Source organism: Galendromus occidentalis, unplaced genomic scaffold (genome assembly GCF_000255335.2).
Source record: "Galendromus occidentalis unplaced genomic scaffold, Mocc_1.1 scf7180000077440, whole genome shotgun sequence".
Lineage (NCBI taxonomy): Eukaryota > Metazoa > Arthropoda > Arachnida > Mesostigmata > Phytoseiidae > Galendromus > Galendromus occidentalis.
In genome coordinates, this window is record NW_003805428.1 from 793,450 (window position 1) to 818,082 (window position 24,633).

Here is a 24,633-nt window from a genome sequence, read left to right on the forward strand (position 1 = left end):
TCGACGGTCCCTTAAACAAGCCCGCCGAGGGATTTCTACCTGAGCTAAACGACGTCCAAGCCAATGAGCGCTCGGTCTTTGGAAGTTTCGACCGCTTCATCTGTTTCAGCGCTGGGGGTTTACGGCAGAGACCCGCGGAGCATATCGAGATTGTTCCAAATTTTCAGCTAATACGATTTCTGTCAGCTTCTCCGACGTCTCCACGGAAAGCAATCGAATGAGCGGGGGAACAAGATAGACAGAAAAGCTATTTCCCAAATCGTTTCTCTATCTTCGCGTATCTTTCCAAAGCTTGGAGGAATTGTGACGGGAGTATGTTGTGGTGAGAGTCGAGTTCGCTGAAACAGCGCCAATGAGTGATTTGAAGGAAGAAAGTCGAGCAGAGTGATCGACGAATGCTCATGCTCGAGAGAGCGAATCGGTGATCGAGTGGGACGAATTCTTTCGCCTGCTCTTGGAGAAACTCACATGATCTCGGAGTGATTTAGTTGCCATGGGATGAGTCCCACGCTTATGCATGCGGGTCCGAAGCATAGAACACACTCGGGGTCTGGGACACCCGGATGAGCCACTGGAAAAAGCGATGGGTAGACGCTCCGACAGACGAGACCGCTTAGCATATCAATGCATGCTGAATCAATGTTTCACGTCGACGTCGACTCATTTCCCTTCCCCGTCCCTCAATTTACCACTGAGTTGAGCTTCGATTGCTTTGACGTTGTAATTGATATCTGCGATCTGGAGCGAGTTCTCCTTCGCCTTGACGGCCTCATTCAATATTTTGCCAACAACAACTCCAACCTGCAAAGTGATCAAGATCGGTCACTTCGGAAGTTTACTGCTGCTCCGGAGAACAGAGCCATCGATCGCAAGCGTGATTGAATCGTGGCGAAGCGAATCATAACAATTCAAGGAATAAATTATGTCCCCGGTCATGTGCCTCTTCATGGGTCTCTTTTAGAATAACACCTTGTCCTGTCCATCGATCACATCTAATACACGCGCGATTCCCTTCGTTCCGGACATGATCACGCTCCGAACTGTAAGAGTATTTTCAATTATTACACAGCCCGACAGCCAAAATCTAACAGAAAATTGGATACCCGTTTTAGGGTAAATCGAGGTCGCTGATTCCAAATCCGGCGTCAGAATGTTCGGAAAGGCTCTGGTTTTCGCGAGTTACATTTTTTTACAATTTTTTCTTCGGTTCATCCGTTGAAACTCGAAAACTAGAGCCTTTTCGAATTTTCTGACGCCGGATTCGTGATCAGCGACCCCGATTTACCCTAAAATGAGTATCCTTTTCTCTGTCAGATTTTGGCTGTCGGGCTGTGTTATTGAAGTAATTAGAATACTGCATATTTCGGTGTTTTCCGAGATTAGGTACTCTCGCGCCCCCCCCCGGTCGTCCCGTGAGCTGTATGGATGTCTTATTCAGGCTTCCTGAAAAACTAGAAATGCTCACCGTCGTCATCCGGTCCGACGAATACGATGCTGTCCTTCGGCTGACGACATTCGAATAGCCTTGCCTGGATTTCTTTCCGTAGCACGTCCTGAGAGTTGAGCAACACGCCTGGAATCGAGCACATGCTAGTCTGATCGGGCCTCCAAACGTCGTATAGTTCTCCGGTTCACCGAAGGATGCCCCTCTCCCATTTTTCCGTCGGGATACCGAATGGGGGCGTTGGGACCCTTACATGCAGTCCCGAGCAGAGACCGATGTGACTCTCAACCTTCATAGGCGATATTGAGATGAACGATGACTTATAAATAGGGTTGTAGATTTTTCGCGGCGATCGCGGAATCGGCGAATTCCGAGGTTGTCCGCGAATTCTGGAATTTTTCCGCGAAATCCGCGATTCCTGACGATCTCAAGCGACAAACCAGGTATTGCGATATTTCGACGCCGAAATTCTCCTTCCTTCGGATTTCCACTTCGATGGGAGTGATTCTATCCCGACAGGATTCGGCGGGGCGAAATCTGCTTCACAGGAAACCTACGAAAGGCAGTATCCCTGGTAATAGAGTGAGCTCCAAACAGATCGGGTTTGCGCGTCCGAGATGCGGTCGGACGTCAAATGTTCGATCTCCACCATCGTCGATGTTCGAGGTTCGGCGGCATACCACGTGTCAGGTGTTCTCGGACAGCAAAATGGCTTCCGGTAAGGAACGATGAGCCTGGCATCACTCAGCGTTGATGTCGGATTAGTCAAATCGAGAGAAGAATCCCGGCGGTTTGACCCTCATGAAATTGAACCAATCACGAACTTGGCAAAGAACATCACAGCGGCTATGCGCGCCAAGCACTCGAGCGGTAGTCTCCTTTTCTGCAGCAGCTGTAACATTCCAGTAGACCATGTTCGCAAAGACTCTTGCAGCAAACATATTGTCTCGAAGTCACATCGGCGGAAGGTTACCGGAAAGGAGGCCTCGCTCGTGAAAGAACGAAAGCTCCAAGTGGTAGTTCCTGAGATGTTCGACAAGCAGTCATCCCAGAAACAGCAGCGCAAGGTGGAGCTTTTGAGCCTTGTCAAAGAATTTCGCAGCGCGAATATCCCACTCTATAAACTCGAGCAAGCATCTTTGAAACTCTATCTGGAACGCAACCTCAAGAACATCGGGGCGATTCCGTGCTCCCGTCACCTGCGACAGAAATACCTCCCGAGCGTTTTCGAGACTCATGTGAAGGAGCCTAAAGGAATTCTGAAAAATTCGAGCTCGCTGGCGATCGTCTGCGACGAGACGATAGATGCTGAGGACCGGTATGTTTCCAACATCTTCGCTGTAGATCGCCTGCAGGAACTACCGATTCAAGACCAGATTGCGAGCTCCGCTCCTGAATTCTGACGTCCTCGTCTCAACTAATTACAAGACGATTAGTGAAGCTGTGATTAATGAGCTCAACGAAGATGACGTCTCGTTCTCTAAGGTCAGCGCGCTCGTGACAGATAACACCGCCTACATGCATAAAGCGTGGAGCCACAGCTTGAGGGCAGTTCTCCTGAATGCCGTCTACGTAACGTGCACGGCACATTTGCTGAACCTAATTTGTGAGTTATGGCAAGAAGTCTTCAAATCTGTGAACAAGCTGGGACTTCCAGTGAAGATAGGATTCACGGCCTGCCTGTCTCGAAAGGCTCGTTTCGCTCACTATCTGAAAGCAAAGGGGGGTTCCGTGGCTCTGCCGCCTGTGCTGCCCCCACCTTACGGGAGTTTTCAAGAAATCCGAGAGCAGTGAGGTCAAGGCGCACGTTGTGATGAAAGACCTCGATTTGCTGGCGCAATGGCTCAGAGTATCTGAATCCTCGGAAACCAACTTGGGCGGGAGAAGGCGTTACGAAGATCGCACGAGAGACTACGAAGCTACATCTCGGAAGGGTCTAGCGCTCGATTCCGTCAGCCAGCAGCTGCATTCTTCAAGGCCTGCCGAGTTTTTGATCCCGTCTATTCACGAGTCACCGCAATTGATCCCGAGTTCGTCTTCTCCAGTATACCGTGGTTTGAGGACGACAATCTCGCGAAGGCGGAACTCCAAGGGTATTTGTCATCTTCGGGATCATTTTATCGATACTTCCATGGAGAATGCTCAGATGAAATCTCTTCCCTCGTTCCCCCTATTTTGGTCCCCGCCCGTGTAAGCAGAAAAAGTACCAAGCAGCGTCCCTACTCTGTCCAACTTTCCTCCAATCGTACTGCTCAATTCGCCTCCACTTTTTTCCCCCGCACATCCCGTCTATGGAATGCCCTTCCTCCTCATGTCTTCCCTCCAACGTACGATCCGAAAGTCTTCAGATCCAACACTATCCGCTCTCTACCTCCAAGTCAAGAGCCATAAGTTTTTTTAGTGGGTATTATGTACATGAGCCCCACACTCCAGTTGAATTTTCCACCCTTCTCGGTAGTGCGTCAATGCATTTTTTCCTATGGCTCTTTCACCTTTTCCTCCTACCTTCCACTCAGTCCCCCTCCCCCTTTTCGCACTCGCAGTTCCTTTTGAGAATTATAGGGTCACCCCTTTGCGAGCTGCTACACCAAAAAAAGAATTATGCCATTTCTCTCCGCGAAAAATCATCAGCCCTACGTATAATGGGCGAAATCGGGATTACCCAATTGAGAATTCAACATCATACTATGAATGATTTCGAAGATCGATTCTCATGACTGCTCTCATATAAGGATGGTTATGAGAGAGTGTTTGGGTCGTTGTGAAAACTCTGGAATACTCGGGACATTCCCTCACCGTGTGTATCGAAGAATGAAATGAGTCTCACACCGAGAGCGTGACACCATATTGCAACTCTTGAAATGTCCGCGAAGCTAATGCGTCCACGCTCCACCACGGCGAGACAAACGTGTCTTGGCATAACCTAGAAATTGGGAATTCGATGAGTCATGATTCAATCTTATTTTTCAATCAGCCTGGGTCTACCTCCCGATAGTAAAAGCAAGAATACCTTTCTCAGGTCTTCGCTACCATTGCGCATCAGGTGCCACTGTGAGAGAGATGAGGCCAATCATGAGCTTGGCGATACTATTGCGAATGCTGCAGACTACAATTCTGACATGCTGGAATTATTAAGCGGATCGTCGATTTTGATTTCCTCACCTGCTGGGTAGGCGCAGCCGAATTGAGCGGCATGAAAAGCAACTTATGCTTCATCGAGTTCGCAGCCGACATCACTCGCGACACCTGTTCTACCAACACGACGACGAGCCTTAGCAAGCAGAGTCCGAAAAATCGCCCGATCCTCGCTGAACGGCCCTCATGGAACGGAGGAAGACGCTCATTATAGTTAATTTGGATGGGAGTCCAATCTCAGAACTCGTTCGGAACCCGCTCCCAGATGAGCGTCGAGGACCTCTGTCCACCCCGGAAAGCCATCGGATCTCTCGCTCACTCACCTCTCACATTAGTCAATAGACTTGGGGAAGCTCCGCCAGAAATCTGGAGGGTTTTCGGACCGATAATTCTCTTTCTCTTTTCTCTGGAAGCAACAAGTTTCTCGAAGTGAAGGACGATCGATGATTAGGTCATAGCTTCACGATGGAAGGATTGCAAATGCATCGGAAGGCCCGTCTAGCGACAAGCGAAATCGTCGATGACCAGCGTTGCATCTTCAGCGAATATTGAATTTGACTTGAGTGAATTCCCGAACGAGTATCCCGCTCATAGATATTCGCCGCGCTGGGATGTGATCTTCGAGAATCCCTCACTAGAACTTCATCTCGTCCAAGACCGCGATCTGATCTTCGCAACAGAAGTTCCAGCGAAAACAATGGAGACTCTCAATCGGAACTCACCGCTCCAGGTTCCCGATCCTCGAATGCATCTTCAGAGGCTGAGATCGCACATCACTTTTACAAACCGAAACACGTTGCTATTGAACTTTCGGGAAAATATGCCTCTGAGACACCGAACCAGCAGGAAAAGAGAGTGAAGATGACGCTCCTCGTCGGCGTCGCGGATACCGGGAAGCAGTCGTTCGCTTTAGACACGGAGACGGCAGCGATGGAATTCTTGGACTTTTCCTGGTCGATGCGTGACGACCCTTCTTCTGGGTGCTCGATCACAGTGGTCCCTTACAGAGGGATGTGTGGGATAACTGTCCATGCTCTTGGGAAGATTGGCGGGGCGACGGCAGGCTAAATATCCAGTTTTGTTGGATGGAATTGGGCACCACTGATCCCATACAGGCCCATAGCCGAGCTTCATCCCCACATGTGCATTCAGCGTCCATCTTCCGAGAATTCGGCTCTCAATCAGATTATTTCAATTCGATAATTTGCCATCGAGTGAGTCAGTCAAAGATCGGACAAGGCGGCGGATAGATAGTTTAAAGGTTGCGCGTGAACTGGGTCACGAACCTTGACACTCGACGACGAGCTGTTGGTTTCACGTACACTTTCGTCGGCGCCCGAATGGGTTCGGTCCTGCTCGTAAACATCCACTTCCTTCGAATTGGGGAGGAGCGCATCGAGCGGCTCAGGAATCCCTAAAAGTTCGGAGTGGGAAGTCCAGGGCCATCTCCGGGAGCGGTCAAATCGATCGTGTTCAAACTACACGATGATGTTGTGTGAATCATGTTCGTGGAGCCCGTCCAGCTGCCTGATTCCACGCGAGCAAGGTGTCCGCGGGCGGTCACCCGCCCCGGGTTCGCGTGTGGCGAGTTCCCGGACACAGCTAACGGTGCATGGCGCAAGACCTACAGTTTTCCTCTTCCATATCTCCCGAATTCCATGTTTCTTCTCCCCTTATCCGTCTCCTTCGATTGACTCAACTCTGAGACTGCGGAACACGCCTTTCCAAACGTTTTCCGCCGCAGAGAGACTCACCGTGGGTCCGAAAACACGGAGGGATCGATTCGCCATTCAGCGTGAGCCGCGGGCTTCGGGACCTTGGAGAGACCCTCTCTGGTGAGGGCGCGATGGTCGCTCACGGAGTGAGAGCTCCACGTGAGGTCGACGCCGTTAGAACACCGCGTGCTCTCGGCCAATTTAAGCAAGCAGTTCGTGTTTTCCCCCGAATTACGAGAAGTTGTGTCTTATGCCTTGGGATTTCGCGAAGGAGTATTGTGATAGGTTCTCGGAAATCATGTGAATTCAGGTGTGATCTCGAGGGTCTCTCTGACATGGAAGCACTGCCCAGCGCATTTACGAGCAGAACAACTCGGTTCCACTCCAAGTAAGCAACGCATCTCATTAGACAAGTATCGAAAATTTCAGTCGATCGCTCCTTCCCGGGAGTAGACCGAGAAAAACATCATGAAGTCTCGGCAGTACGACGGCTGGTCAACACCCGAGAGGCATCGGATCTTTCTTGAGGGAAAATGAAGCACGCGCGCTGACCAGACTGTCAGCGCGATTTCGAATCGAGTGGAAGTCGGGGACTGTTCCTCGCTGGTATCTCCCTCCATGTCCCTGCGGCAGCGCGAGAGTCTTCAACTCTGGCCGAGGAGAATATGTCTTGGGTTGGATTGGGTAGCGATTGGGCATACCGACGTCTCATCGAATGCATACTTTCCCCTTGTGGATGACACGAACTCAGCACGGCTTCCAACGATTCCGTGCGCTTCGGAATCTCCATGTTTTGTTTTTCGACTTCGTCGGGTGCTCTCCAGGCTTCTTGCCGGACCGCGCGAAGTTGAGGCTGTCTTGGCTCTTTGACAGCGCCTCGGATAGGAAAACAGGGTTGGTGACCTTCACCCGAAGTTCCTCATAGCAGCTCGCGTGCGTCGGAAACGCCTTCTGTTTTTCATGATAAGGTCGCATTCCGCGGTGCTCGTGGAATCGGCACTGGTTCAACGAACTTCCCGCTCGTTAAGATTGTAGTTGATCGAGCTCTGGACGAGGAACCCGCAGCCCCTGAGGCCTCCTCGGGGTTCGCTCAGATTCGCATACTCAGGATTGCTTCGATGAGTGTGGTGATTTGCAGAACCCAGCATTTTCTGAATGAAGTCGTCATATGAGATCTTTACGAGATGTCTGCAGCACTCGGGACGCTGGCCCTGATCACGGCTCAGATCATTCTCTCACATGGTGAGTCTCTACCCCAGGACTTCCTTCCTCGACTCAAAGCTCAGTCCAGGCCGAAGGATGGTAAATCAAGAGGAGAAAAAAAATTCTTCTCTGAGAGGATAATTTGACTTCCTCCCGCTCAAGGCATCCCGTGATATTTGCAGGATTGGCTCCTAATATTGATTACTCGCATAATATGCGGATCCTGCGCCTACCGAAGTCCACACCGATAGGCACAATCGTCTATCGATTGAAAGGTTAGGAAATACCTCAATTCAGAGTCAGCCGATCGCCGATCGAATTCGCAAATGTCGCTATCGGACAACTGAGACGAGGGAAAGCTCCTCCACAGGATCAGACTCTCACACAACGACTCTGAAATTCGGAGCGAGGAATCAGGAAGGTAGAGAATTGTTGGACTTTCAGTCCGTGAATCTCAATGAAGCAGACGTTATTCTCAAACAACCACTGAAGGTTAGTTCGCGACTGTCCGGGACATATAAGAGAATTCAACTTATGTTGTCGTACGATATCTGGGAAGCTCCGGATCCGCTCCATGACCTGATGAACACGCTCATTTCAGCGAGAGAACTATACCATTACTTTATTTGTTACCGACGGGAAGGAGGTGAGTTCCCTACACCCGACGCTGACTCGATGCTCTCATGATCGAATACATGATACATTTATGATAAACCCTCGTCCTGCCTTCCAGACAACCTCAATTGATGCAAGCATAGTCGTGACGAATGGGACATTGTCCAATCCGTTTGTAGATACGCCATCTGTGATGAAAGTGCCAGAGGTGAGTACAGTTTTCTCTCTATCCGCTCTGGAGCGGGACAGAAGACTATCGATTTGGTTCGGGACCGTACCGCTTGGATTATTGATCCGCCTCCGTATCAATCGAGCGTGCTAGCGCTCATTGATAGTTAATGTCTCGCTGGGATATTGAGCCCTTGAGCAGCCTCGGAGATATTCACGCCGTCCCGTGTAGGGGGCAAAATCGCGAGTCGGGGACTCGCTGAAAGGGGCAATCCTCGACCTAATTGGGTCCGGGGGAATGGGACGGCCGGACTCGCTGAGAAGGTTCACGAAAGAGCTTCGGAAGGTCGCTGACACCGGATCTCGGGGATGAATATTGCAGAAATATTTCGTGACTGAAACGCTCCTGCCTCGGCTCGGAGTTTGAATGTTGCCCGTCTGCCTTGTTGCATTTTCCAACAGACATCCAACAGAATCAGTACGAGGCCTGAGACCGCCCTCCATCGCCAGCTCGATGGGCCGGAGACAGATCTTCTGTATTCCGTACATCATCGTTGCGTTCAAAATACAGGAAACCTTCACCCACATTGAGATTCAGACAGCGACGGATCTATCGAAAAGCCGATCGATCAGGGACGAGGCTATTCAAAACCCCTACGGACGTCTGCTGATAACAAGCGGAGCTCATCGCTTATTAGAGCGTTTCTCCACAAGAAAACGGTAGTCGTAATTCCGCGCATAACACCGCCTATTCCGCATCAACGATCAGATCGCGTTGTGACTAAAAACAGCGACTTGAGACGCGCCCGACCGTGACCTTCTCTAAATTTATCCGAGCTCGCGCATACTCCGGCCAACGGATCAGACGCCTTCCATGCGTCGGCCGGAGCTCCCGTGATTACAAATGAGAGGAACACAACATGAAACGCTTAGTATTCTGGTCGGCTCTGGTCAGGGAAGCCGCCTTTCCCGGATACTCACCGCGGACCGGAATTTACTCTGTACAAGCGATCAATGGAGGTGTTCCGAGGGAAGTTGGCGGGCAGCTTTCGGCGTAAAGTTGACTCACGATCGAGCGAAGCTACAGAGCCGAGTACGTGCATCGCCGTGAACTTTGTTCGAAGATACATCGTGAGAGCGTGTGTATAATGCACCACATGCGGACCGACCGACCGATTCACACACTCTAGTCAACTAGCGCTGCGGTGAACTTCACCGACCGGCCCTGACCCGAATTTTCGCATCGGCGGTGGCAAAGCAGGCCTTGGATATCCGCGCTTCGTCAACGAGGCATCTGTGCACGGTTCCTCTTTGTTGGGCGACGACGAGCTGTCGTCTGAGTTGGGTAAATCCTACCGTATTACCCGATAAATCATGCGAAACGTATAAACAATAAGTAACCACTCGTCAGGGCTATTGGTTCCAGTTGCCTGTGGGGGGCTTTCGTTGGAAGAATCGAGCGGCGGGCATCCGATTTCATGTCGGGACGGAAAAATGAATCGATGTCCGTCCCTCCGGGTCACATGCTCCCCGGTAGGACCTCTCCTCGTTCCCCTCGATACTTGAAAGCAAACGATCCGTAAGTTCTTGGATCTTCGACCTCCAACGAATGTTGTAGTAGTTTCGGTCAATACTTCCTCGATGAGGGATGTGGTGGAGGACACTGACTTGAGGAGCATTCCAATCGCTACAGCTACAATATGGCTCTTGTCCACTGGCGACACGAAGACCCAGAATGCTGGATAATCGCTCACTTGTCCCTCTGGCAGTCTGATGGTCGATGGCCGGGAGGAACAAAAAATTTCACTGTGGCGAATTTTTTAGAGGAGTCCATCGAAAACAGATGCAAATAGGTTTGTATCATGTGCCCATGTCACGGGCTCATCTTTAGAGCTCTAAACTGGAGAATTATGGGGAACATCATTGAGACGCTTCAAGATAATTCCAACAATGCTGCGGTTACCGAGTGAACCGGGGGGAAGGGGAGAAACATCATTCGATTTCCCCAATTCGACGAAGATCTGAGCGGCCCGCGCAATCCGCGTTCAGTCTCGAATTCGGCTTTGTGTTGGACGAGAGAAAAAGAGAGCGCAAGGGAACTCCTGTTCCGCGACTTATCGTGCGCATGACAGTACGCTCGATAGTTCCCCTTTGTCATCGATGTTCGAGGAGAGCAGATCTCAACCTGAGGACCGTAATGAGAATAAGAATCATAATCAGAGCCACATTCAATGCGTTTATGGAACGGGAACGAGGCTCGAGCGAGATGTGCACAGCGGAGCACGGTCCAATTGAAGAGAGCTCGCAGTCCCGATTCGCGGCTGAATCGGATTGGCCGCATTTGTTCCGAAATCTAGCCAGCGACTCGTTCCATAAGAGCCTCTGCCGGGATCTGACGCACCGAGTCCAGCGTGACTATATACCGCATTTTGAACACGATGGACATCTCGGCTCCATCGCGGGAACCAGGGCCCTGTCGCACTGACTGTGGCATGATGATTCCGAGCGAAAAGCCCATCTAAGATTGGCTAACCTGAGCCTGCACCCGGGGGAGACCGGGATACGAGTGCAAGAGTCCATGAATGGCGGAGTATGTACATTCGAACACAGTCATGCTAATCACACACAGGCGACGAGACGCCGGCGACCTTGGAGGCCACAATGAAAGACGTCTGATTCGGAAGGGAATGGTTCTCATTCGACGAGCGCAGTCAGCTTTCGGTGAAGCAGTCGTGGTGAGTGGGGGAATTCTCACTCAGAAGATTCACGAGATGCGACAACCATCGTTGTGCATCTTTGTGGGTCACGGTCCCTCTGGTCGCCTTCCTGTTAACGAAATCGCCGAGAGACGTCTGTCCTGATTTTTCGTCCTCGGCCGCCCCTCGGAATCTCTCCGGCCAGAATGCGGAATATTCGATCCACGGTGTCAGTGGACAGTTCTGGCGATTCATTGAGGCACCGAATTTGTGCAGTAGAAATGAAAAAAATAAAATTCACAGTCAGAGCAATGAAACTGACAGCGGAATCGATCGCCAGACGGGGTGCAAAACTTGCCACACATCGCGAGCTCGGCCATTCATCCGACCATCATTCGCTCTCGTTCATCGCCGTCGTCGACGTTCAGCGCTAATGTCGTTGACTTGTCGATAACGCTCGTCCATGGCGAGTTCAGGATGTCAACAATCGATCGATTTATCGGAGTTGGAGCAGTCAGAAAGGAAAGTGAGTCTCGGGGCTGAATTTCCCAACGATGTTTCTTTCTGACAATGAATCTAATTGCGAATAGAAGCAACCTCTTGCGCGGCTCGTGTCAAAAGGTTCAATAGCATTGATGGACGTTCTTCGTAGAAGCTCTTTGTCCGCGTGCTCTGTCGGGAATCGGACTGACGCGAATGGTGAGCGCGGGCTCTATACACGAGTCCGATCGTCCGAGAGAGAGCATGTCTTCTCGCCTAATAGGCTCGCCGATAGCGCTTCAAGTCGGAAGATAAGGCCTCATGGAGACGCTCAGCGTTCTTCAGCAATCTGACTAGTGAAGGCCCTCTTCGTCAATAATTCGAGGCGAGGGTCTGGGTCGGGATCGACGGTATTCCTGAGGCTAATATGGAGGCTCGTTTAATTGTCGTCTCCCTCTGGAGATGAAGGCTTCGAGGCCGGAGATGGGGAAGGGGCATCCCGTGCTCCGTCTGCCGGTCTCTGGCGTCGTACACACCGGAAGTATTCTAGGAAAGCGACTGGTTCTCACCGACCTCTGGCACGATTGAGCTTTCCGATATCTGGGACCCTTCTGTTGCCTTGTCTGTTCATATTGAATTCGTTTCGGAGACAGCTCTCCGATGCATCGCCAGATCTCTGGCGTGACCCCATCGCTAAACATGATGTGTATTCCGTGTTTCATATCTGTTCGTTCGACAGAAACCGAGGTCGCGACCGAGGCATAGAGTTTCGTAAATGATTCGTTTTTCGCGCTCGGGTGACTTTACAAGCTTCTGCGTCAATCGAATGCAAACTCATCAATCGGGCCGGACAGTATTCGACCTCGCGTCCATCCGACCTCCACCGCGAGCGTTGGTTTTCGATGTGGTTTGCGTGTGACACCGTGGAAGTAGGTCCGCGGTATACCCGGAAATACACTTGACTCTCTGTAATGAATAACATATTCCCCCATCGCCGTATTCTCTTATAAATAGATTTCAGTGGAGCAGATCTCACTATGTCATCCTCCGCTGCATCAATAAATCGCGAGCTCGTCCACACGACTGACATTGAGGGCTGGGCATCAATTGGGTCAGGGCCGGTCGTCTGGAGCGCCGTCATGAAGTCTGACAAACTCGTAATTGGAAACATTCGTGCATTCGAACAACCTTTGATCAGTATACCGATAACGAGCTGATTCGACCTTCGAGACCACTCGATTCCCGAATCTATAGAGCACGCTCTGGAGTCGCGATCTTTCGGGGGGAGATTTGCACCGCGGAGTTGAGGAACGCTCCAAAGTCGCTCCTCGGGTGCAATCGACTGTGCCTTCTCCGACAATCTGTCGCGCAGGAGATGCGTATAATATTCGATTCAGCTCAAATGCGCCTCTCTGAGGGAACGACCTCGACCTCTGGCCCGCTCAGGGGCGTAATCTCGCTCGGATCGCTACAGGGTTGAGCTCCAATCGTACTCGACGGCATCGCCCTCCGGGTCAGGTCTGATAAAGCGAACATTCTGTTTTTCCGAAGCTTGCCGATCTGTCATTCGGAAGGAGCGAACTTTTTCTGCGGACGGGTTGCTGCCTGGATCGTCGAGGCGGGGATGGCTTTCGCCGCGGAATATTGATCAGTCTTTCCGCAATCGCGTCGGTCGTGGGTGAATCCAGATGCACCGAAAGGATTTGCGTCCCGTGATGTAACTCCTTACTCGGAATGATTGTATGCGCGTGCTCTTGTGCTTGCGGGTTGCCTTTCGGGTTCGAGACATGCGAATATCCCTCCTGGTGAAGAGCGTCACCTCGGCACGACGAACGACGAGCCTTGTCGAACTCGAGACCACGAGAAAAGAATGGGAAGATCGGCTCGAGAAAAGTGTCTTCTGTTTCAAGCACATAGAATCCTGTTGACGAGAACAAGGTAACAAGGGAAAAATCTTGGACAAAGAAACGGGACGCATCGCGACGTCATTTGTTTGAAGACGACCTTCTCGAAACATTAGCGCCCCTGAACTCCCGCTCCCGGCCCTGAAGAACGAGCGCTGATCGTTTCGAGCGATTGTCGAGAAATTGTTTTTGATCGGGACAAAAATTCTCCAAACATCGCGCCGTCGCCAACTGCCGCTGCGGACAGTGCGCGGGGAAAATTCGCAAACTGCAAAAAAAAAGGAGCGGCACAGGGGGCAGCGAGGTGCCGTGGACTCGATGCGAAATGCAGACACACGTGCCGGGTGAAATCAGACCGAAGAGTAACTCATGCCGGAAAAACGCCACCCTCAGTCACTTCCGAGCCTCGGACTGCTCGGACTGTCTTTTCCCTCGCGAGGCGTGAGTCCGTGAGAGTCAGAAGAGGGGGGAAGTACGCAGACAAACTCCAGGTCCGCCTTATCTTCCACGGCGACGGAACTTTGATTTGATTTTGGGTTCGGGCGCTCCTCTTACAGCCTGCCCTGCCGCTTCGTCTGTGAAGCTGTCGTGGAGGCGGACAGGCGACTTTCCTGCCAAGGCGGATGAGCTCGCTCGACAGGTTTCGTTGATCGTGAGCGAAAACGGAGAAGGAATGCACTGCATATCTTCAATTTCCAGTGTTCTCGCTCACTTCCAATCCACCGGCTCACCGACACTCGAGTATTAACTCTGTTTCTGTAGATGTCCCTCCACGACGTCCTCAGTCGCAAGAGGACATAAAACAGAGAAGCTCCGCGGCCTGGTGCGAGACGCCAGACAGCTCGGGGTTCAGGCATCGTTTTAATACTCTGCTTGTTGATGGGCGCTTGATTTTCGTAGCTGACTTCGTCTTTAGGCTTCATCCTTGGGTCGCTTGTTGTGTCAAAAGAGAAAAGAAGTAAAGAGTTAAGACTGGAGGAGAGAAGGACGGAGCTAATGGGTCTAGAGGAGGCGTATGTACATCAAAAGTTGGGTGCCTTGTGCTACAGCCTGCCTGCCCGCCGGCCCGACCGCCAGATTCGCGCTCTCCCTCGCGAGCTTGACTGACTGGCTGCGTGGCAGAGGGTTGCCGGACTGGCTGGCTTCAAGAGGGCTCCGCACTCTCCGAGCGGCAAATGGGCCATGACTGAAGATGTTCCTCTAGGACATTAATCTTGGATATCGAGCAACACTTCGAACGAGCGGCAGGACTGACGGAACGACCGAGAGACGTTCGCTCGCTCGCCTGGACGGTGGGGAAGAGGCGAACGAGTGCGTATGGAAGATAAAAATTCTCCTATGGCTGGAAATTTTTCTAGAGTACCTCGAGGCCCCAAAAATAGCAGCAAACAAACGCTCACCGTCGGCTTTCCCAATGGACTAAAAGTTTCCCACTCCCGAGGGCTCCACGCGACTCCGGCTCGCGAAAGGAGTACGTTCGTTACGCGGCAAGTTGCGCTGCGAACCAACCAGGTCGTGTTGCATGGGACCAAAGCCGACTGAGGGAGGATGATTAGGGGAAGCTCCGAGGTCGGGGTCAGGGTTCGCGGCCGGGAGAGGAATAATCGTCCTGATTCTTTTTACAGAATACTTCTTTAAACACAACGGTCGGATACATCCGAGCACGCGATAATCCAAGCAGTTATTTGCCGGTCGTTTTCGAAGTTCGAGTGAGTACCGTTTTCCGGTATTCCGCCATTCGTCGATTATATTTTCACTTAGAGTTCTCAATTCTCAACCACATAAGACAGGCCACTACTCCCTGAAGATTCAGATTCCAAGATGAGAGAACGGAGAGAGAGTTGGTGCGAGATATCTCCAGCTGACGGTGGTGGACTCTTCCAGGGCTCTTCAAAGTTCTGGATGAAATACATATTCGGCCCGCGGGGAGTGAGTGCCGGTGCTCTTCAGCTCAAGGAAGCACTGGACTACGAGCGGAAGAACGTGTACTACATTCATGTGGCAGCTCTAGTGAGTGTATGGGAATTACTTTGCATCTGTGCTTGCGCGGCCCGAGCTAAGCGCCTGTGCATCCGCCTCTTCGCTCCGGCAAGGTCGGCGCAGAGGCATCAAACTTCAGTTCTCACTCGCTTTCTCACTCTCCTCCGTACGCGGTCGTCCGACAATTGTTTCAGTCGAGTGTTTCGAGCGCACGCACTCGATGACTCCTTCGAACGGTCTAGAGTGGGAAAATTCAAGCGAATAATTTTTCGACAAGAGCCACGAAAGTCAAGCCGCCACTCGGACGGAATGTTTCGCATCAGAAAGCGCTCATCGAAATTTCGATCATTTCAGAACACGTTCACGGATCAAGAAGTCGACACTAGGAATATTGTGATCCTCGCGCTGTGTATTGTCGTCGAAGACGTGCCTGATACCAGCCCGTATTTCATTGGGATCCCCCCTCTCATCCCGGTGAACGCTAACACGCTCGCGGTCAGTCTGACGCTCGATTTCATTAGCATGCGATGTATCTGTTTGCAAACGAATGAATTGATCGATCGAGGGCATCGCTGGCTGCAGAACACCGTCATTCATCGTCTGCTCGCTGTCGATGGAGATTTCGGTGCTCCTCGGAATCTTTCGTTCATCGCGGACCCGCACAACGACTGGATGACCTTTTTCCGCATCGATCCTCATACCGGCGAAGTCGTTACGCTACGCGACGCCAGGGAACTTGTCGAGAGATCCTGCGGAACCCCTGTGGCGATCCTCAATGTCACCGTGAGTCCATCGCCGACGGCACGGAATATGAATATTCTCGTTGTCTCGATTCGATTCGGCTGTTCTAGCCACCGGGATCCCGCAGCTAGATATTGGCGGAGAAATATTCCCGAGAATCCCCTGGCACAGGAGAAAATTAGTCTCCCCTAGTCGAGGGGAACCCGATACCGATGCGAACCATTCGTGCAGGTCAGGGAAATCGAAAGCACATCCGAGTACCCGGCGCTGGAATCGAGCGCGGAATTCGGCATAGCCATCGTGTCCGAAGAGGACCGACCACCCGAATTCATGGCGGGTCCAAGAATTTTAGGCCAAGTGAGTGCTTCTACGAGAAAATCGATATCTGTCCATCGCGGACTTCGTCAATAAGTCGCAGAGTCGATAACTTCCCCCATTGTTGTCCGGCTTCGTCTAGATCGCGGAACTGAGTCCTACGAACAGTGCCGTAAAATGGAATCCAGGCTACTCGAACAAAGTCTCCGACCGAGACAGCGTGAGTATTCAACGAGCATCATTCGTCACTGTATTCAGAACTCTGTCGAGTTTTTTCCGTCGTCGCCGACATCGACCCGATCGTCGTTTGCCGTCTAAAAACAACAACCGTCCCGTCTAGGGAATCAATTCAACATTCAAATTAGATTTGGAGGACGATGCGCTGGAGGCCTTTGAAGTGGTTCCTCGGCATGTCATTCGGGAGACGGAGTTTGCTCTAGTCGTCAAGGATGCCTCAAAACTGCGTTTCGATCCGCATAAGGATCCCCATCTCACGATGAAGGTACCTACTCTGCTCAATCAATTCCACAGTCCAGATGCACCGACGACCCCTCCGGGCCACTCATTGAGCGTTTCCGTAAAGGGGCGGCGTCGAATGTCGATCCGCCATGATGGCGGAGCTTTGGGAACAGACTCGAGCCCTCAGAGAAAAACAGTTCGGGCAAACAGACGGAAGGAGAGAATGGCTCGGCGACAATAAACGTCGAATGATTCTTTCTTGCTCGTGAAAACGTAAGCAAGTTGCATGGAATCGATTCGGACGCGAGACGAGCATGCCCTCCACAACCTACGAGAAAGCGAGACCGCTCGTGCAAGCGGAATCGAATAGGGACCGAGTTATAGGGATCTGGCCGAAGCGCGAAGTTATTTGTTCGTTTTGTTCCTTTCTCGTCCATAATTCACCCGTTGAGGCGCCGACTATTCCATCACAGCGCTCCCCGGCTCCCCCAGTACGAACAATGCAATGCTCGAAGGAACACCTTCGCTCGCCAGCCGGTTGGGAATATCGCGGCGGAGTTCCGTGTTATTCATTCGATTGCGTTACAGATACTCGCCACAGAAACCGAGGCGGCTACACCACTGAGCGCGTGGATCGAGGTGATCGTCGAGCTGCTCGACGTTAACGATCACTTTCCTCAATTCACCCAAGAGACGTACATCGCCTATGTGAGAGAGGACGCCCTGCCAGGCTCGCACGTCATCACTGTCAATGTAAGCCACAATAATAAGTGGATATGAATGAAATTTTAACGTTATAGCGACTGGCGATCTGGGAACGTTCCGAGAACTTATCCGAAATCTCGAGCGCTGAAGCCTCAATTCAAAAGTCCCGAGATTCTATCGTGACTCATGAACCACCAAGTCAGAGGGTCGATCACTCGCGGCCGCGGCTGCCGGAGCGATAAAATGCGTTCGATACGCCGAGGCCACTCAAGGTTCTCCTCGGAGTTTGACGGACAGCGGATCCAAGTCGGCAAGCATTCAAGTGCTGCTGCTTCTTTCGGCAGCTCGCGACCAATGATTTTTCCGACCTTTTCGCGCAATAGTGTCGTCATCGGACACTTGATCTCGATCCGAGTACGCGACTCGCTCCGAGACAGAGGAGATGTTGTTCCCCTCCCCTCATAACGGTATTGCGTTCAGACTGGAATTCGCGCCTTGTTTTTTTGTATATTATATTCCTCCCATTGAATGCGAATCGGACGGCGTCGTCGACGAAATGCGTCCGGAGCTCGCGAGGCTGCTGGCGGCTCCGATTAGCATAGATAGTAATAGTTCATCAATTTGAACCGACGACGCACCGCGCGACTGTCATTCGCAGGCACAGTCGAAGTTTCTGCGCCGAAGTCCGCGCTCAAGCGAATGGCAAACTCAACGTGTCTGAGTCCCTCCAAAGCAGAGTATCGGCGGGTTGCTTAGCGGATCGGCGCTCACACAACGAGGAGTTTGTACGTCAGATCCGAACTCTCGTGGTGCGGTCGAGAAGTTCCTGACACCACAGATAGGGGCGATTTAATTCGGCGTTTCGACTCCTTTGTCGCGGCGAGCAGTCGACGATGAGCCCAGGCCCGTAGAAAATGAAAGAACTAGAAGAAGGAGGATGAAATTCCGCTGATTTTTCCAGGCGACTGACGAGGACAGCGGCCTATACGGGAAAGTCCGCTACATGGCGCTGCTGGGACCGATGGCCAGCAGGTAAGTTGGAATGACACATTGAGAACGCGGCGGACAGCCTAATTGAAGTTTGTAACATATTAAGGAGTCTCGGCGTTCTCCAGCTTCTCCTTGGATCCCTACTCAGGCAGAATTACTCTTGTGAGCACTCGAGGAATCGATAGGGAAAAAGTTCCTGAGTATCTGTTGGCAGTGGACGCGCGTGACGAAGACGGCAACGGTCATAAGGTTCGCTACGCTCACTTCGACGCAGAAATTTCTTTCGCATGAGAGGAGTCGGTCTCTTCGTGAAGAGACGACAAATCTACAAAATCCTAGGATGCTTACAAGCTGTCGCTTCCCAGGCCCTCGCACAACTGAGAATTATCATAGAAGATGCCAACGACAATGCGCCAGTATTTCTCCAACCTCGCTACGACGCAGTGCTCAATTCCGATCGATCGAATTTCACACAGCCCTTGATAGTCAAGGTGAGTCGCGAATAATCGCCTCGACCTCCTGAATTCGAAACCCAAGGCTTCGATACAAACCTACGCTGGGAAAATGCTAAGATGCCGTCCGGGTCGACGTTTACTCGTTCCGTAGGCGATTGACGCGGACGCACCGGGGCCTAATAGCAACGTCACCTACGAAATCATCGCGGGGAATTTCGAAGACAAGTTTTCGCTCGATAGTCATCAAGGATTCCTGATCTTGAAGGTGAGGACGGTGGAAGATCATCAATGTCTACACATCATTCTCCGACGCAGACACGAAGTCTCCCGCCGAGGAGTTGGGTGGAGAGGAGGGGAGGGGGGAGATTGATGCTTGAATTACCATCATTGGATCATTGGATTTTTGAGCTCCTCAATTCATCGAGGATATTCTCCGAGCACCATGAGCTTTCTTGTTGCTACTTCGACTATCGATTATTCTTTCGCAGGACGCTCTCTCGCCGATTTCCAAAACTCTGAAGATGACGATCCGCGCTCATGATTCCGGAATACCCATACAGAGTTCGACGGTTCCTGTCTACATCCATAGCCAGGTACGCAAATCCAATCGGTGTCTGGCGGGAAAGTGTTCTGTTCCCTCGAGAGGTAGTTGGGCAGTAGTGCGCTCCGAGATATACATAGGTATACCACGAGCTCTTCTTGAGAAGACTCGCTGTTTTGGTATCATATTCGGAACGAAGGCAGCCGTTGGTCCTACGTAGCCGTCCGCGACAGTGTTGCTCAGAGCCAGCGCTACCTCGCTCAGTCAGACAAAAAAAGTCAAATAGAGGGGCACGCGGAGCAGCAAGTCTCGGTACAGGAGAAAGGACGGAATGAAAGAAGGAAAAATGAGCATGTGCGGTGCTCTCCGGTACGCCGCGCCGCCTGGATATATTCAGTGATAAGACGCGCTCACAGCTGCCGCGGCGGCTGCGGCGCCCAAGTCCGGTGTTCAAACGAGAGAAACGGCAAAGGCAGGCCTTAATTTTTGCTACGAAGACTTAGGAGCAAAGATAGCTGCCGTTCAGCTGCCGCGCTCCAGGCCAGGAATGCTAATCCTAAGAGCAAACCTGCGAATTTTTAGTTTCACTCCCATCCCGAGTTTATAGCCGACGTGGCCCCGCTTCCCAGCTCAGTCCCCCTGCGTCTCGTTGAACCAGGGGCTCTCGCGGAATCTTTTTCCACGATTTCTTTCAAAAATTTGTTCTCCGGACCATCGCGATTCTACACGCGCGCCATCTCGGAGGGACCGAGTCGCGAAACTCCGGTACTCCAGCGCTGTGGAAATCCGGCCGGCGGAATAAAAGAACTCATATAGAGATAGCCCCGAAATTCAAGGGGGAGACAGCCGATGCCATCTTCTGAGTCGACCGAGTGGCCTGGGTCACGCGACGCTCCCGGAAATCGAGGCTACAAAGTCTGCGTTATAGACGTTTAGTTGGCATCGTACGTCTAGGTGTGCTGCGGGGCATCGTTCAATCTAGGGCAACCTTGCGGGTCCGCTAACCAACCCGACGGGTCGCCTGTCCGCCCGCGCGCCCACAGCCGAAGGAACGCCTGTGTCGTCTCGGCATGCTCGGCAGCGTCCTTAATTCGCTAGTGTCTATGTGCATAATTATTAATGGTCATAAATCCCTGTGATCACAGTGCAGTCTACTGCTTCATAAGTAGACCTGGCCGTTCTGCAAAAGGCCATCCCTCAGGATGAAATCAACCGTCGTGGCCACCGTTGCCGGTGCGCCGCGCGGCAGAGTTGCGTCGGACATGTTTGCGACAAGAGCGCTTGGAGGAGTGCTTTCCAATAGTTCGTGTAGCATTTTTCTTAGAAATCTGTTTTCCCCAGGACTATTTGAGCAGAGGGGTCTCGGTGGTAGTGCCTCGGTCTTCGTTTGAAGTCCAATCTCAGAAGAGCAAGTATGAGAGAGGTCTTTCGGATCTGTTCGGTGCTCAAGTGACTATACAGAACGTCGGAATATACAACGACAGCACTCCGAACTCGTGAGTTGAAGGAAAAGCGATTCCATCCCCACAGGCTCGGCCGCTCTCCAAGTTCAATTCGATCGACGGGTGTCTTAATTATTACAGATCTGTTGTCGACGCGCAAGCAACCTACGATCATCGCCGGATTGATTTGAATGAGGCTCTGTGGTTTTTCAAAATTCTCAGCGAGGACACCCTCAGCGGGAAAACCGAAGGCTCGACCGGGAGCGGTGGCCACGGGGCTGCCGGACGAGATCCGACTGGGACCCTGCCGCCTAGAAGACCCGACCCAGCTACACAAGCAGAAGACAGAGAATCTTCCAAAGAGCCGGAGAGACAGGTGACATCATCGACGTCGACGACGACCACCACCACCACGACAACCACTAAGAGAGAGACGGAAGCGATTCCCGAGAGCACGTCCACAAAACCCCCGAAGGATCCAGCTCGAGAAAACAACGGGGCCATTAGCCAACAGGACAGTTTCGACGGGAGAGAGAAAAAAGAGGAGGTATGAGCCAAACTCGGGTCCATAATGTATTCTCTAATTTTTCTTCGAGCTCCGAACAATTTGGAATCATCAAATCGAGCTTTCATTCTCGGCTCGAGGGAAGATCATCGAGAGGAACAGATAGTGTAGCGTTCGAAGGTAACGTCGTCCCTTGCAGCCTGTCATCATGAGAGTCGGCGTCGACGAGCGGATTGTTTGGATCCTCCTTGTGTGTTTTCTGATGACGTTCCTTGTTCTACTGGCGTGTCTCCTGTGTTGTTGTTGGAGAAACTTTTTCAGAAGTTCCGTGGTGAAGGAGCGCCAGGAGCTCGTCGGACCGCCCCAGCACCCGTACGGGGACGTACTAGCTTACAACACGAACTCTCTCCAAAGGTAAACCACTTTTCCAACCAACCGACGAACGTACATGGAAGTTTTACTCGTCCGTCTCCCGAGGAGAAAAACTATTACGCATCCCGTTTTCCCCATGTCAGGGATCAGGCGAAAGACACTTCGATCCTCATAGATCCGGATCCCGATAGGAGAAGTAATCTCAACAATACAATGGACAGATCGTATCGGTGGGTCTCTTCAATCTTTATCGAAAGAGAAAGCGCGTCGCCGAAATGATGCAGAACGCTGAATCCGTATAATAATAGATCGGCCGTTATTCGTCGGGCGCATAAATGTCTCTCGCTTCGCTTCAAAATATTCATGGTTTAAACGTTCCGAAGGTCCACCTTGAACCGTCAAACACGGAATGAGGTCCGTGAGATACCGCTGTACGAAGAATCGGGAGACGACGAAGGAGACGAAGATGCTGATGCCATGAATAGGCATCGCTACATTCTCAAGTGAGCCATCATCTGCCCCAATATGTGCAAAGGCTAATGAAGGACATATGTTGATGAGGCCGGGGTCGCCATTGAATACGAGGTCGGTCATGACCTTCAGACGAGTACCTACCTACTTCGACGAGCGATCGAAGAGAGCGGGAACCATGGAGACCGCTCTCAATTTTGTGAGGAATAGCCTCCTGTCAAGTTCGAACCACCTACCTCCCTCAGCCTCTGAATCTGCATATCATGTAGAACGCAGAATATGGAGCTCTAAGGTTTACGGCTCTGCGTCGTCCCGGCAGGAATTTTTTTGCAAAGTCCTCCGACGGGAATTCAACTCGTTTTTCGTGTCTCGGTCGAATCCAATATACACAGCAAGACTTCGTAATAAGTTCATTCTTGAGCAGTAACCCGGAGAGATGCCATTCCTCATGATGCCATTCGGGCTGAAGTTGGGCTCTGAGACCCAATAAGGAGGCGTAACGTCGTTTGATGACACGGCCAAGATTCCGGCGCTGTCCACCCTGCTTTTCCGCGGAGAGACCATGATATGACGCTGAGTCGCTATTAGGAAAACTCGTCGCTTCGATCCCGAGATATGGGAAAACAATTTGCACGATTTGATCCAGAGATCGATGTATCATAAAATAAATCATGTTCCCATCGAGCAGAGAGCTGAGACGACAACGAGGTCAGAAGAAATCCCGGGCCGAACAGGACGTTCGTAAACTCGGATCGTATGTGCTCATCAAGAAACTTTTGCCCGACGGACGATACAGGGATCGTGAGGACTCTCTCAGTGATCTGGCCTCCACTTTCAGCAGCAATTTCGTCCCTAGAAGGAGGTAGGTGTCGCCAAGGATGCGATATCGAATTCTAGAGCCTCAAGTTCTGCACAACGATCATTTCTACGTTCGATTCCTAAATGTTCGACGGGATCCTGCCAGGCAGCGCAGGGTGAAACCTGCCGACGAGAGACGGAATAGCGCGGACGACGACTCCTACCAGGAGCGCCGCATGGCACCGAAGAAAACCGAAATTCTGTATATCAAAACGCCTCCTCCGATTCCCAAGCGAGAGACTGGGTCTCTTGACTCGTTCGATGCCTCCATTCCAGGTATGTATCGTGTGACGGAAGCCCCGCTATCTCGAGAGAGCAAATTATTTTAATGTGCATAAGCTCGAACTCGAACCTTCGGGAAGTCGGTGAATTACTATCGTGAGCGTCTTCTCTCGACCACCCATCCCCTTCGAACGGGTGTTACTGCGAGAGGCTAACTCGGATCGAATCTCCTTGCTCAGCCAACGATGATTTCGACGAGGAGCTGAATCAGCGCATCAATCAAAAAAATGCTGCGACTGAAGCGGATCGGAGGAAAGAGAGTTCGAGAGCCACGACCGTCGTGAGGAATCAAAAATCAGCACAAAGTGGTACCAGTGAAAACGACCCCAAATCCGTTAGTTTCGAAGACAGCCAAGAGCAGCAGACCACACAATTGAACAGTGAGTATACGACGATGGTCTGTGTGAATTCCGAGAAGATACCTGCTCGTGGAATCGCGAATCAGAGCTGGTTCGAGACTTCGCGACATATCGCATCTGCAATGGCGTTTGATTCCGTCGAACCCTCCAGGTGTGAATGCCAAGCTCCGGGTAGCTAATAGCGCTCCGATGACTTCGACCCCGCTGAAACCCGCGGGGCAGCGGAAGGTGAATTCGACAAGAGCGACCGGAAACATCGAGAGGAACAACGATGACCGTCAAAATCACATTGAAGACCTGGATAAGATGACCGTCACCTCAGATGCGGCCTCCGAGTCCACTCGAGGCTTCCGTTTCAGCAGGAACTTCGATGTCGGTCGTCAGCGAACCGAAATCTCCGAAGACGATTCCGACTCCGGGATCGGAGGAGGACCCATCATGACTCTGAGGAATCCTCACTTCAAGAAGAAAAGCGTTTTCACCATCGCATTCGACGACGTTCGGAGGACCGAACCTCTAAGGACGGGGCATCGATATTCTCCGTGAAGGGAAGAGATTCGTCGATTCTAAAGCGACTTGTCGTCCCAAATGTTGTTGGTTGTTGAGTTTTGACAGGGATGGATGTCAACTTGTTATTATTCGGACGTCGAAACGACGTTGAACGCAATGTGTAAAAGTCACATCATTCCCAAAATCTAGCGTAAGTAACGAAAAGTTCTGCATGATCTTAAGACGTCGATAATTTGAGAAATACCTCATTCGGGCGCGGAGTCCTGGGAAAAAAGTCGAGCCGAGCTA

The 24,633-nt window shown here is 51.6% G+C and overlaps 3 protein-coding genes across 3 annotated transcripts; 2 read left to right on the top strand and 1 right to left on the bottom strand.

Annotated features, from left to right (window-relative positions):
* Window positions 1-247: 247 nt before the first annotated feature.
* Window positions 248-1,589, bottom strand: LOC100898264 (dehydrodolichyl diphosphate synthase complex subunit nus1-like). Its single transcript, XM_003743172.1, has 5 exons — window positions 1,466-1,589; window positions 970-1,040; window positions 690-801; window positions 469-571; window positions 248-338 (listed from the first exon to the last, which is right to left on the bottom strand). Exons 1-5 carry the CDS (start codon window positions 1,587-1,589, stop codon window positions 248-250), a joined length of 501 nt encoding a protein of 166 aa, XP_003743220.1.
* A 472-nt stretch (window positions 1,590-2,061) lies between these two features.
* Window positions 2,062-3,238, top strand: LOC100898413 (uncharacterized). Its single transcript, XM_003743173.1, has 3 exons — window positions 2,062-2,162; window positions 2,379-2,762; window positions 2,881-3,238. The coding sequence occupies exons 1-3, from the start codon at window positions 2,062-2,064 to the stop codon at window positions 3,236-3,238; spliced, it is 843 nt and encodes a 280-aa protein (XP_003743221.1).
* Window positions 3,239-7,478: 4,240 nt separating this feature from the next.
* Cad86C (Cadherin 86C) lies at window positions 7,479-24,381 on the top strand. The gene is made up of 27 exons (XM_029111431.1): window positions 7,479-7,536; window positions 7,680-7,772; window positions 7,868-7,989; window positions 8,099-8,143; window positions 8,231-8,320; window positions 14,986-15,069; window positions 15,245-15,370; window positions 15,695-15,835; window positions 15,923-16,123; window positions 16,313-16,438; window positions 16,539-16,616; window positions 16,737-16,898; window positions 17,444-17,608; window positions 18,522-18,592; window positions 18,676-18,799; window positions 18,916-19,041; window positions 19,157-19,270; window positions 19,494-19,598; window positions 20,888-21,042; window positions 21,130-21,535; window positions 21,693-21,907; window positions 22,009-22,095; window positions 22,249-22,368; window positions 23,025-23,198; window positions 23,301-23,470; window positions 23,656-23,856; window positions 23,987-24,381. The coding sequence occupies exons 1-27, from the start codon at window positions 7,479-7,481 to the stop codon at window positions 24,379-24,381; spliced, it is 3,954 nt and encodes a 1,317-aa protein (XP_028967264.1).
* Window positions 24,382-24,633: the final 252 nt, after the last annotated feature.